Below are 12516 nucleotides of genomic sequence, written 5' to 3' on the forward strand. Positions count from 1 at the left end.
TGGATTTAATAACCTGAGCTACACAATCCTTCCACCTTTGCTGGAAGGTGTGCCATTCAGGGTCCCAGTAGAATATAGATGATCCACTAAAACAAAGTAATTGAAAAATATAACAAGGAAACTGTTTGCATAGGTGTAGGCAAAAGGATGATTGAGAGAAACCACAAAAAGATGGTAGCACTCCCCAGGTTAGCAATAGCAGGGAGACATTACCACTTGTTGGCATGAAGAGAAAAAGGAGGGAGCAGTTACTGTAACCATGTAGGAAATAGACATTAAGTTGCTGCTACTGTAGCCCAGGATTATGGAAGCCAGAGAAATAATACCACAATATCACACTCCTCCTGCCATCTGATTTCCTCTGCCAATGCTGCCATTGGTCTAACCTAACCAGAAACCAGAGAGCAAGGAAGTACATTGACATGATCCATTAGGGAATGCCTTCCAGGACTTCGAGTAATGTATAAAGGGGCAGAAGTCTGACCTGGAGAGGCACACAGAGAATATCCCAGCTCGTCTCTGCCCCACACAGTGCCATAACAGTCAGTGGTCATTTCCTCTGCTGACTGACTGCTGTGTGGTGCTAACCCGATTACTGGCTTGTAACACAAAGTTTTCTATGTTTCTGAAACAGTCTCTAGATCCTTAGCTGACCGCTCAGAGCTGCAGATTTCTCCACTCTTGCTTGAAAAGCACAATTTGAAAACAGAGAAATGATTCTGTGTTAAATAATTCCCAAATTCTGTCCTTCATAACCTTGACCTTTTCTATGAGGTCTTCAACCCAGCATTGCCAAATCCTTTAAAGTCCAAGTCTCCAAAGCTCCATACCACCATCTCAGGAGGTACCATGCTTGCTGCTCTCTGAGTCCCAGCACATTTCCCCCACACACTCCACACAATTCTTCAAGAATTTGTCTGGTCATTTAGCCAAGACGGTCTCAACAAAATCCTATACCTCCTACCTTCTTCCAAAAATGTGCTATTTAAAATTAGCCCTTGCAAAGTTCCCTGAAATTTCTGTAGACAGAATCAGATTTTAACATCCCAGACCAGCTCACATTTTAAATTATATCTTCTGGGACTGAGGGAGGAAGAAAGTGAGCCATAATGGAAAGCAACCAGTATTAGAAATCAAGAGCCTGGGTTCTAGTCACAGTTCAGCTATTGAGTAATTGGGTTACCTTGGGGAAGGGACGTAAGCCCATATCTATTCTCAGAGATGTTAAAGAACTGAATAACATCATCCTTAAGGTCCACTAAATGTGAGTATCCTACAGTCTTAAGAATCTTCTTAAAGGACACTTAAAATGGGAAGGGTAAACTTGTTTGAGAAAAAGTTAAAATTTCCTCCATGTAACCAATGGAACCCGAATCATGTATGAAAGGAAAAAAGTCCCTTTCCTAAGTGTTGCTCCTTTCTCAAGAGAATGATTTTTTGCTCAGGATTTTCTTCAGAGCAGCTTTGACGTCCTTATTCCTCAGACTATAGATTAATGGGTTGAGCATGGGCACCACAATGGTATAGAATAAAGAGGATACTTTCCCCTGGTTCATAGGTAAAAGAGAAGATGGTTTGAGGTACATGAACGCCCCTGACCCAAAGAAAAGAGAAACTGCAATTATGTGGGAGCTACAGGTGCTGAAAGCTTTGGACCTGCCCTCAGTGGAACGAATATGGAGAATGCTGGAAAGGATGAGGGCATAAGAAATGAAGATGGTAACTGTGGGCACACCAATATCAATGCCCACAACAACAAAAACTACCAGCTCATTTACATAGGTACTGGTGCAAGAGCGTTCAAGAAGGGGAAGGATGTCACACATGTAGTGGTCAACCAGATTGTTGGCACAGAAAGTCAGTTTTACCATGCATGCTGTGTGGGCCATGGCACCAGCAAACCCCATCACATAGACACCTAATAAAAGAAGTAAGCAGACCTGGGGAGACATGGCAGCCGTGTACACCAGTGGGTTACAGATGGCAACATAGCGGTCATATGCCATTGCTGACAGGATGAAGGACTCAGAGATGACAAAGAAAAGAAAGAAGAAGAGCTGAGTCATACACCCTGCGTAGGAGATGATGTTCTTCTTTGAGACAAAACTCATCAGCATTTTGGGTGTGATTACAGTGGAATAGCAGAAATCTATGAAGGACAAGTTATAGAGAAAAAAGTACATGGGGGTGTGCAGGTGAGAATTCAGTCCAATCAGTGTTATCAAGCCCAGGTTCCCCACCATAGTGACCACGTAGAAACCCAGAAAAACGAAGAAGAGGGGGATCTGGAGTTCCGGTTGGTTGGTTAAGCCTGCAAGGATGAATTCTGTGATGGAGGAATTCTCAGCTACCATTCTCACTTAAGGCATTCTGTGGGAATGAGGGAAAGGAGTCACTTAGAGGGAGAGAGAGAGACAACTGTTGCCCTCCCAGCCACCACCCCATTCTTGTAAATTGGACCCATGCAAAGAAATTTTAGACTTCATCAGAAAGGCATTTCCTGAAGCCTATGGGTCCTTTCTCACAGCCACCTAGTGACTCTGCCTCCATTAGAAGGGTAGATGCTGCCAGGATGAAGGGCCCCAACAATGAGCTGAGTCTCGGGGATCTTTACTTTGGTCCCTTTATTATGTCCTTACAACTCCAGTTTCTGCTCAAGTTTACAATAACTGGGGTCAATCTCTGAGCAGAGTCCTCTCAGAGATTGGAGCCAACTCAACTGTGCCTGGAGTGTCTAGCTCCATGGTCGACATGGACAGAGCAGAAAAGTGAAGTGGTTTTCCCAAGGCCTTTACTACCTGAGGTCGGGGACTTAAGAAAAGTTCAGCTCAGATTCAGTCACTCACCCTCCTTCAGCTTGGAGCTTCAGTGATGTACCTTTCGATCTAACTCTTATCCTCAGTTGTTTGGACAGATAAATGGCCATGGTGCTAACACTGATGTAGGAACTAAGCATAGATCCCTTTAGTTCCTATCCTGTCTGGAGGATCAGAGCTTGGACTGCCTTAGAATTCTTTCTGAGCTAAATAACGCTATTTATCTGATCCAGGCTTTGCCCCAAGACTTTTATCCAACTTGTAGAAGGGAGACAGCATCCTTGCCTGTAATAAGTGCCAGCTGGTGACAGGAGACTTAGTTTTATTCTAGGTTTAGAGATCTGGAGACCTGATTAGAAGTAAAAAGCCAGAGGTTCCCCTGGGATCACAGCCCTAGAAATTAGTTTAAAAAGAAGGGCTATTTTCTAATACCCTTGATAATATCTGAGTTGGCTTTTAGAAACACTTTTATTTGTTCAATTAACATCTACTCAGTAAAAACAAGTATTTGTGGGAAAACAGTAATTTATTGAGTACTTACTATATATATCCAACACTATTCCCATCTTGGTGCTTATATACTGACACAGCATGCCAAGATCCAATACCATTTTACATACAATACTTCATTCAACTTTTCCCCAAATCCTATGAACTGGGTTTTATCACTCTCATTTTGTAGATGAACTAATTCACCAGATGTACAAAAGTCATATGAAATCTAGGTCCATCTGACTCCAAATCTAGTGTTCTTAGTAATTGTGTTTAATATCTCTCTGTGGGAGATAAAGAAATGTATAAAGCAGGGTTCTTGTCTTCAAGGCTCTGACAAGCTCTTGGAAAAGATAAGATAGAATACATCTAACTAGATATGTGAAAAAATGTGATAAGATCCAGAAAAGGTAGACATAAAATGCTACGTGAGTTCAGAGGACAGCATTCAACACACCACTTGCATTTCTGTTTATCACAGGAATTGTACAAAATCTAGTCCAGGCAGGAACAAACCTCTCCAGTCATCTCTTGGAATTTGAGCTTGACAGTAAAGAACAATTTGCATTAGTTAAGAACAGCTTTTTTTTTCCAAAAGTGCTAAATTGTTGGGATTCTTCGTGATGGCCCATGTCCTCCATCCTCTCAGTTCTCTTTTGGGCTCCCAGTACCTTCATGCTGACCCTGATGGCCTTGTAACATGATCTCCCTTTATCCCAACTGGACTCACCAACATTTGTTTCTCTGTTTTGTTTGCTTTGCTCTTTTCCAAACTCCCCTCACTCATGACAAAAGTTATCCCTCTGTGTCCCAGTCTCTCAGAGCCTTGCTTGAGCTCAGTGACAACTAATTCACACTTGCGGGGCCTCATAGATTTGAAGCAATATTAATAATCATCTAATCCTGTGATTCACAAACCTGACTGTACAATTGAATTTGATAATTATATGCTTATTAAAAGTACATATCCTGCTGATCCAATCCAGACACAATAAATCAGAATCTCCAGGAGTGGGACTTGATAATCTGTTTTCTCTTCTAAATCTTCCCTGATGTTCTGGATATTTAGCCAGGTTTAGGATTCACTCATCTAATCTTCATAGCCTGTGTCTTCTAGACAGGGACATTGAGACCCAAATGATCACAGAGCTGGTTGGTGGTGTAGTCTGAAATAACACATGGGTCTCCAACCTCTGTAGTTGAAGAAGGTCTCCAGCTTATCCAGAAGAAGCCCACCTGGTTTTTAGTTTGGCTAAAATGTTAAGTACAAGTAAAGTGTGTAATTGGACATCAGGCCTGAAGCAGCACCCCAGGGTCATACAGGGGAGAGACTTGGATGTCATGACAGGGAATATGTGTGCACTGTGAATCCATGGAACATTTTTAATAGGAGAATGACATAATCAGGGGAGGGTATGATCAGATGTACTGAGGAGGATCAACTAGTCTAATGGGCTACTGGGTGTCAATGACTTGATACAACAGTCCCTCCAGACACTGTTTTATCTGCATTCAGACAAGATGCCTTAACTCAAAGCACAGCAGTAAAATAAGGGATAAGAGAGAGACTTTCAGAACAAGTAAAAGGTTAATGGAGCAAAAGGTTTTTCTAAGCTTTTAACACATTACAAATCATATAATGTGAGCCTTGCCTTATAGCTGCGGTGTCCTCTACCCTGTACTCTGAACATTTTTCAAGGCCCTGAGTTCAGGTCCCATCACCAAGCTTTCTGTGTTGGACATCTTTTCTGCCTAATTGCATATTACCCAGCCCATCTTTTCAGCTTCTACTGTTGCTACAGCAGCTGGCTGCATGCAGTCGGCACACAACACAGTTCCTTAGCTGCATCACTTACGCCCTGATTTCTGACCTAGGATGTCTCTGCCACCACATGTGGAATGTCTCTGGGAATCTGCTCAGCCACGGTGAGCACCAGTACATGTGCAATAAGTATGCCCTGTCAAAATGCCAAATGCCAGAAGGAGGAGGATCTCAAATCATCATCAGCTCCCACCTCAATAGAGATTAGCCAAAAAATGCTACAGTAGCTTGTCCTTAGATCTACTGCAGCTCTTCTCATAACATATTACTACTGTCTTTGTGATAATCCATGTGCCTCCATGAACTGTGACGAATAGGAACTAGGTTTATTCACATTTATATCTTTAGAACCAAATGTAGAACCTGACTTGCAGCAGCTCGCAAAACATTTATTAATGTCAGATTCTCAATCTCTTCATCTGCAAAATGGGGATAATGATAACAATTCACAAGGTTATTGTGAAGGTTAAATTAAATCATAAAGTAGAAGAGCCTAGCAAAGAGGGAGACACTTAATAGAGCCTTAATGAATGCTTTAGGAAATATACATAAAGCAACTATAGAGTATATATAATTTAGGGAGGAAAAGAGAAAGAGAAAAAGCTTGTTAAGACCTAGATGAGCCTGAAGGGGGGAAGAGAGAGGCTAAAATAGGATGGAAGAGGAGAGCTGATAGAAGTGAGAAGAGTTCTGAAATAATATTTTTTCTTCAAAATTTTATCTAAAGCCCATCTCCCCATCATAACTTCATCCACAGACAGGACCAGGGTCCTTGATTATTTCACCTTGTCCCTACTTCCTGTCCTACCACCAATGCCCTATTTTTCAAATAATCATACTCTACCACTCCACAAAGCCCTAATAACAAAGTCAAGTGAGATTTCCTTTCCAGCCTCCAGTCTTCTCTTTCTGTACCCGTTTCTAGTCTCAGTAAAAATTCTTTCCCAAGTGCTCACAGTCCTCATGTTTGCTCTACCTTTGAGTCTCTGCCAAAACCAGTTCTCAGGAAAGATTGCCCAAATTCCAATAAAGCTTGTTGGGAATCATCCACATTCCACTCCCTCTTCCAGGACATTTTTTTTTTAATATAGACAAAATCTCTAACCAAAAAACAGATCTCTAGTTAGGAATTATCAAGCAGGACTCAATTGATGAATCATACATCTTGGTCAGGATGGGGCAGCTGGAGTCATCATGTAGTAAGTTTATAATTAGAAGCACGGTAGCAGCTACCTGTCCTCCACTTGGCAAGCTAACTATATAACCCCTACATCAGTCCTGTGTATGAATGTGTATGTGTTTTGTGCAAGACTGTTGGGTGACATTTGCACGTACCCAGTGCTTACCATTCCAACACATGGGGGATTATATTTTGATCACTGCTCAATAACAAGAGCCCTCAAGCATAAGTCTTACACTTAGATATTTGTCACTGCCTTGGTGATCACAATAAATCTCAATCCCTGCTCTTATTCCCACTATAGTCAACTCACAATTAAAGAAAATAGATCATTATTACAAACCTGAAATGAGCCCCATTGGAGAGGGGCTCCTTGGGGCACAGAAAGAAAAGAAGACCCAAGCTTCATTAAAAGTTGGCTTTTCTCTAGGAGCCTTAGAGGATTCTTATTTGGATGATAGAACAACTGAGAAAAGTTCCTCTGGATCTATGTCACTTCAGAGCCTGTTGCCATGGGAACTGTGCTTCACAATCTTCTCAACTGGGGCTTCGCTAAAGTCAAGTTCCCCAATGAGCAGATGAAGCCCCAAACAGGAAGCAGTGTAGGAAGAACTATTCTTAACTGTATTCCTTTTGTTACAGAACTGCCCTCTTTCCAAAACTTCAATCTCTATATAGTTCTTCTTTATTTTATTTATTTCTATTTTTCCACTTTTTTTTATTACAGTCTATTTGTGGCATTCCATGTGTGATATGTGTAAATGCAATACAATGTTTCTCATGCACATGCATTAACCCTCAGACTTCTGGTGGTGTGAGGTTGGCCTCAAGTGCATTGACCAACACTACACACCAGGAAGGCCAAGCACAAGTTACAGTTTCATACGAATAGGAACAGAACCTGACAGAAGAGAAAAGATGGCGGCTGAAAGATCTTCATTTGAAATGTCCTCAGTTAGCTCCTGAGAAAGCAAATATCAGGAGTTATATGGTTCTGCATTATATTTAATCTCAATTTACTTTTGTTAAGCATTTTAAACTCCATAACATACAAATTTACATATAAAACATATATATATTTAACATAGAATCCTAGAATTAGAAGGGACCTTGGAGGTCTATATTGGGGGTAATTAACACGTATTGAAGCTACATACCAAGCACTCTGCTAGTAGTTTTACATACATTATGTCATTTATAGAAAATTAATAATTTACAGAAAGTACAGATTTGGCGTGCTTAAAAATATCATCCAATGGATTCAAGACTATTAATACTAGTGCTAACATTTTACATTTTTAAAATGCTTTTTAAATGTGTCGGGAACTATTTGAAGTGCTTTACACACATTAATTCAGTTAATTTTTTAAAAATCCTATTATTATCTTTATTAAGAACATTTCCTTAATCAAAGGAATCAAACATGCTTATCTCTTCGGTATGACATGCTGGTCTCCTTAAGCCTCCAGGTATTTGTAGTGATGAAGGAATAAACAAGATTTGCTAGATTAATGATCGTGGGGGAAGAATGGAGAGGAAAGATCCAGTATCAAAGGTGACTAAAATTTCAATCCCAGGACAGAGAAAAAGGGAAGGAAAGGGGCCAAATGTAGAGAATTTAGACCTGACTGTCAAGTGCTGAAAATACATCTAAGAGGGATGGTCAGTGAACACGCTGTCAGTGAGAGATAGGAGCATGGGAGGAGATCATCAAGACATGAACTGGGAATCATGTAAATAGAGACGACTACAGAAACCTCAAGTCAAGGGTTAAGGATGGAATCTTTCAATGCAAGGGGAGAGGAAGTTCTTAGGAAATGTGTCAGAGAAGGCAAGTGTGGTGGCCCTGAGCAGGCTTTGTAGCCAAATGACCTGGGTTCTAATCACATAACTCATTGGCCAAGTAAGTTTATAGTATTTGCTCCAAAGTGGCCCCATCTATAAGCAGAGATGTTAACACCTAATGCATAGGATGGTTTTGAGAATCAACTATCATAATCTTTAATAAGTAGTTTTGAATTAATGAAGTGTCACAGGACACTTATTCCTCCACATCTCTTTTTATCCACTTGGTCAAATTCTGCCTTTTACTTTACATTCAGTTTCAAGAGTGAATTTTCTCATCCCCAACTATATTATAAGCAACTCAAGGCAAGATCATATGTTGTTTAACTTATACACCCTATATTGAAGACAATGGGAACACACATGTTGCCCATTAATATTTACTAAGTTCAATAGAAAGAAATATAAGTATGGTTCAATAAAAGCCCAAATGTAAAAATTGAGAAATTCAGGGATACATTTATTTTTTCAAATACTGAAGTAATTCATTAGAAGTTTCCTATAAATAGCTATGTGGTCAACCCATTTCCAAAAGATAAATAAATAATATAAATTACACATAACTGGTTTTACTGCAAGTATTTTTGGCATTTTAAATATGCTAATATTAACACTGAACTGGCAGTCATGCTAGATGATGTGTGCTTATTGGGTGTGACCTCCAGGATCAAGATGTTTACAGAATAAAAGGAACCTCCCAATATTTTGAGGACTGTCAAAGGAAAGTTACTCAGTGACAGAAAGAACTGCAAAGCCTTCCCAAGTCAGGAGCTGCCCAGAGCTCAGTTTCATCATAGCCCACAGTTTGGGGCTCTTAAAATAGAAATCCATTTTTAAGTGACATTTATCTCAGGGATATATGTGCTATAATTACCCTAACACTGGCAATGTAAAATATGTGATTTCAAGGTGGGTTAAGGGCAAACCACGGTTCCAAGGTTGTGGTAGAGGGAGAAAATGCAAGGAGATAACATGGCCTTATTTAAAGGCAATTTGATGGAGGGAAAGTTATTCTAGGCATTAGTGGGGATGTCTCAACTGATTTAAAAAAATAAATCCTAAAAATGAAGACTCACTAATCTCTTAGAAAGCAAGAAACTTTCCTTGTTGGACAGAGATGTCTCAGAAATCTTAATTGCAGGATGGTGAAGGCTCTCTGCTATTTTTTAACATCTCTACTTGTCAAGAAAGCCACAAAACCCCTATAAAATTTTGTACTTGTGCTTTCCAAAGCTTTCTCTAGGGAACTTTCCTGAAGACTAGTTTTAATCAAGAAGCAATGTGATGTAGTGGAAGGAATCACGTTTAGAAGTCCAAAGATCTAGTTGAGTAGCCTTGGATAAGTAAGAGTGTTTTCCAGTCTGGGAATTCCTCTTCTGTAAACAGGAATATCAAAACCTACCTGATCTACCTCATAATGTTATGTACAGTACAACAGATATCATCTTCTCTGTCCATTATTAAATGTTGAAGTTCCTCAAATTTCCAACCTTACCTTTCTTATCTCCTCATCCCATACAATTTCCCAGACTAATCCAGCCACTCCTATGGTTTAAGTATCATCTACTGATGTGTTAATTATTCATAATTGCCTTAAGTATTCAGTTGCTGATAGGATTCAGAAGACTCAAACCTTTTATACTCACAGACAGCTTTATCACAAGTAAAGGATATAGAAACTGCAGGAGGAGGGTAGGCAATGAAAGGGATCCAGATATTTCTCCCACCACTGGGTTGCACAAGATGCCCTTTGTCTCCAGGTCTTGGACCACCACCAACATACCTGGGAAGTTTGTTGGTACCAACAAATCCAAAGTCTGATAATCTTATAATGAGTAGGTCTTGTAGGCATGGTCCACCTATGTGACCAGCCTGAACCATTGAAAGCCCCCAGGCTCTGCTGAAACCAGGTGCAATTTTTTTATTGTTATTATTATTGTTGAATTATTGTAGTTTAATTATTATTACCAGACAATTTTGGCAAGCTGGTACATTCTGCCCCCAAACAGCTCAGGGATGCATGGTTATAAAACACCATTTATCTTTAGTAAATATACTCCACACCATTGGCCAATGGTCTGTACCATGCCTCAGGCAGTTCTAGAGATAAACATGTGGTCAATCCACACTGGCTAAGATTAACCCCGCTATATAATTGATAGCTGACAAATGTATGTGTCCAGCTCAGTTATGTACTGTACTGTCAACAGACTATCAGACATCCCCACCTGAATATCTCACAGACAACTAAAACTCAGCCATGTGAAATAAATTTATCTTTTCCCTAAAATGTCCTTCTTCTTGTATGCTTTTTAATGAAGGCAAAATACAAAATCACCAACCAAAATTGACAGAATCTTCTTATTCTTTTATGACCTCTCCATTCAGTCCCAAATCATAGCTATTGATTACTGAGCCTTATTGAAACTTAACTTCTCAACTATGATTCAAAAGCCTGTCACTCATTAGTTAGTTTGTTACTATATACAAAGCAAAACTAGCTATTTGGCATGGATACTAAGAGAGCTTCACCTTTTTCTTTTTGATCTTTTAACTTTCATTCTTAATATATATAATGTACCCACATATATATGCATAACTTTGCATTAATGCACATGTGAACATGTAATTTTTTGTGAATGTGTGCATGAGATAAAAGGCCTAAAATTAAGGTCCAACTTTATGCGTTGCCTCAACATCTGGGAGAAACCAGGATGGTCTAGAATGCCCTAACCGTAAGTTCCCCTCCCGACTCTGGTTCCACTGATGAGGTCTCCTAGCCAAACAACCCTCCTTGTCTTGGGGTCCAGGCACAGTCTCTGCTTATCCCTGAGTACCTTAGAGTTTCAGTGCCCTGCTAGCCTGAAGAATTATTCAGACAAGCCAATTATCTTCTCCCATGGGAACTAGGGGGAACCTCATCCTTTTAATACTAGAAAGTCTGCTTCCCACAGCCCCTGGTTGTTCACTCTGTTCTTGAGTGCAACACCTTTGTGGATCTGCATGATGTGCAGTGTCCTCCTCACAGGGTTGTGAGTATATTAGTCCCATAACTAGTAAACTTCTGTTAACTCATCTGCCCAATGCTAGATGTTGTATATTCAGCCGTCCCCATAATCATAGGGTGAGGATCCTTCCCTCACTAATGGTGTGAATAGGAGATGATTAAAGTAGTGCAGCTTTTTTGAAAATTTGTCTCAAAGACAGCCTGGCCACAGTACAGATATTACACATGTGACATCTAAAACAAGAAAGTTTTTTTTTTATTATCCTCTTAGTATTTGACTGCTTTTACTCCATTAAAGCTGATACCTTTAGATCCTTCCTAAAATGGGACCCAGGTGTCAACAAACAATGCTTTCATCCAAATTCGTGCTCCCTGTTTCAGTTGTTGATAACCTCCTCCCAAATTTGCAGAGGCCCCTGCTGTGTTGGACAAAAAGGTTCAAGCCCTGGAAAAATTAAAGATAAATCCAAATGCCTGGATGAAAGCCTACACTTGAACAGCATATTAAAATATGAAAAATACTTCCATACGTATTTTCCTATATATGCCTTAAAACAACTTGAATTTATTTGATTCTTTCTTCATTTTATTGATAAAGAAATTGACTTGTCATTTTGCAAAAGATAAAACTGAGATTCAAAGGCTAGTCCAAATCCTAATGCCAGGCTCTGTCAGCCACTCCACCGTGCCATTACCAGGATTTGGGATTATGTAGCCTATTTTCTCATACCCTGGCATACATTTGATGATTGCCCAGATGAAGAGGAAGATTTGATTTCTGAAGTGAAGTAAACTACATCAGCAAGTTCAACTAATGAAATAGTCTTTTAGAGTATTTGAAAAAGTTGTAGCCCAAAAGTTCTCAACTTTGGCTGCACAGAAGAATCACTCAAAGCTCCTAAATTCTCATTCCTAGGCCACACTACAAACCAATAAAGCAGAAGTTTTGAGATGAGGCCCTGGCAGCAGCAGTACTTTTTTAAAGCTCCTCAGAAGATTCCAACGTGTGACCAAGACTGAGAATCACCATCATAGGCAGTCAAATCTCCAGACCTTGGGCCCCCTTTCCTCTCACCTTCTTGATATCTGAAATCAAGAAGATCCTGGTTGGTTTGATAGAGAGGAGGAGCACCTATAATAAATTGTCTCATTTCTGCTCAATATCTTCTAGATTGTCCCTTCCAAAAATTCCTTTAATAATGTTAAAGAAAAATTTATCCCAAACATGGAAAAATGTAAATAGATGATTGATTAATTATTTGATATTGAGCAACAGCATTTTCCAAAATACCTGCTTGATCCTAATCTGATACTCTTGGAGACTATCACAGTGTATTTCTCTAACAATTCGCAA

General features: G+C 39.7%; 1 protein-coding gene across 2 annotated transcripts; it reads right to left on the reverse strand.

Annotated features, from left to right (window-relative positions):
- Positions 1 to 1421: 1421 nt before the first annotated feature.
- OR8B8 (olfactory receptor family 8 subfamily B member 8) lies at positions 1422 to 12313 on the reverse strand. Of its 2 annotated transcripts, XM_070272899.1 has the most exons (2): positions 12295 to 12313; positions 1422 to 2347 (listed from the first exon to the last, which is right to left on the reverse strand). In XM_070272899.1, exons 1-2 carry the CDS (start codon positions 12311 to 12313, stop codon positions 1422 to 1424), a joined length of 945 nt encoding a protein of 314 aa, XP_070129000.1. The 2 variants fall into 2 exon arrangements, with proteins under 2 accessions (XP_070129000.1, XP_001502085.3); XM_001502035.3 differs by lacking the exon at positions 12295 to 12313 and having other exon boundaries at positions 1422 to 2354.
- Between the last annotated feature and the right edge of the window lie 203 nt (positions 12314 to 12516).

This window comes from Equus caballus, chromosome 7 (assembly GCF_041296265.1).
Source record: "Equus caballus isolate H_3958 breed thoroughbred chromosome 7, TB-T2T, whole genome shotgun sequence".
NCBI lineage: Eukaryota > Metazoa > Chordata > Mammalia > Perissodactyla > Equidae > Equus > Equus caballus.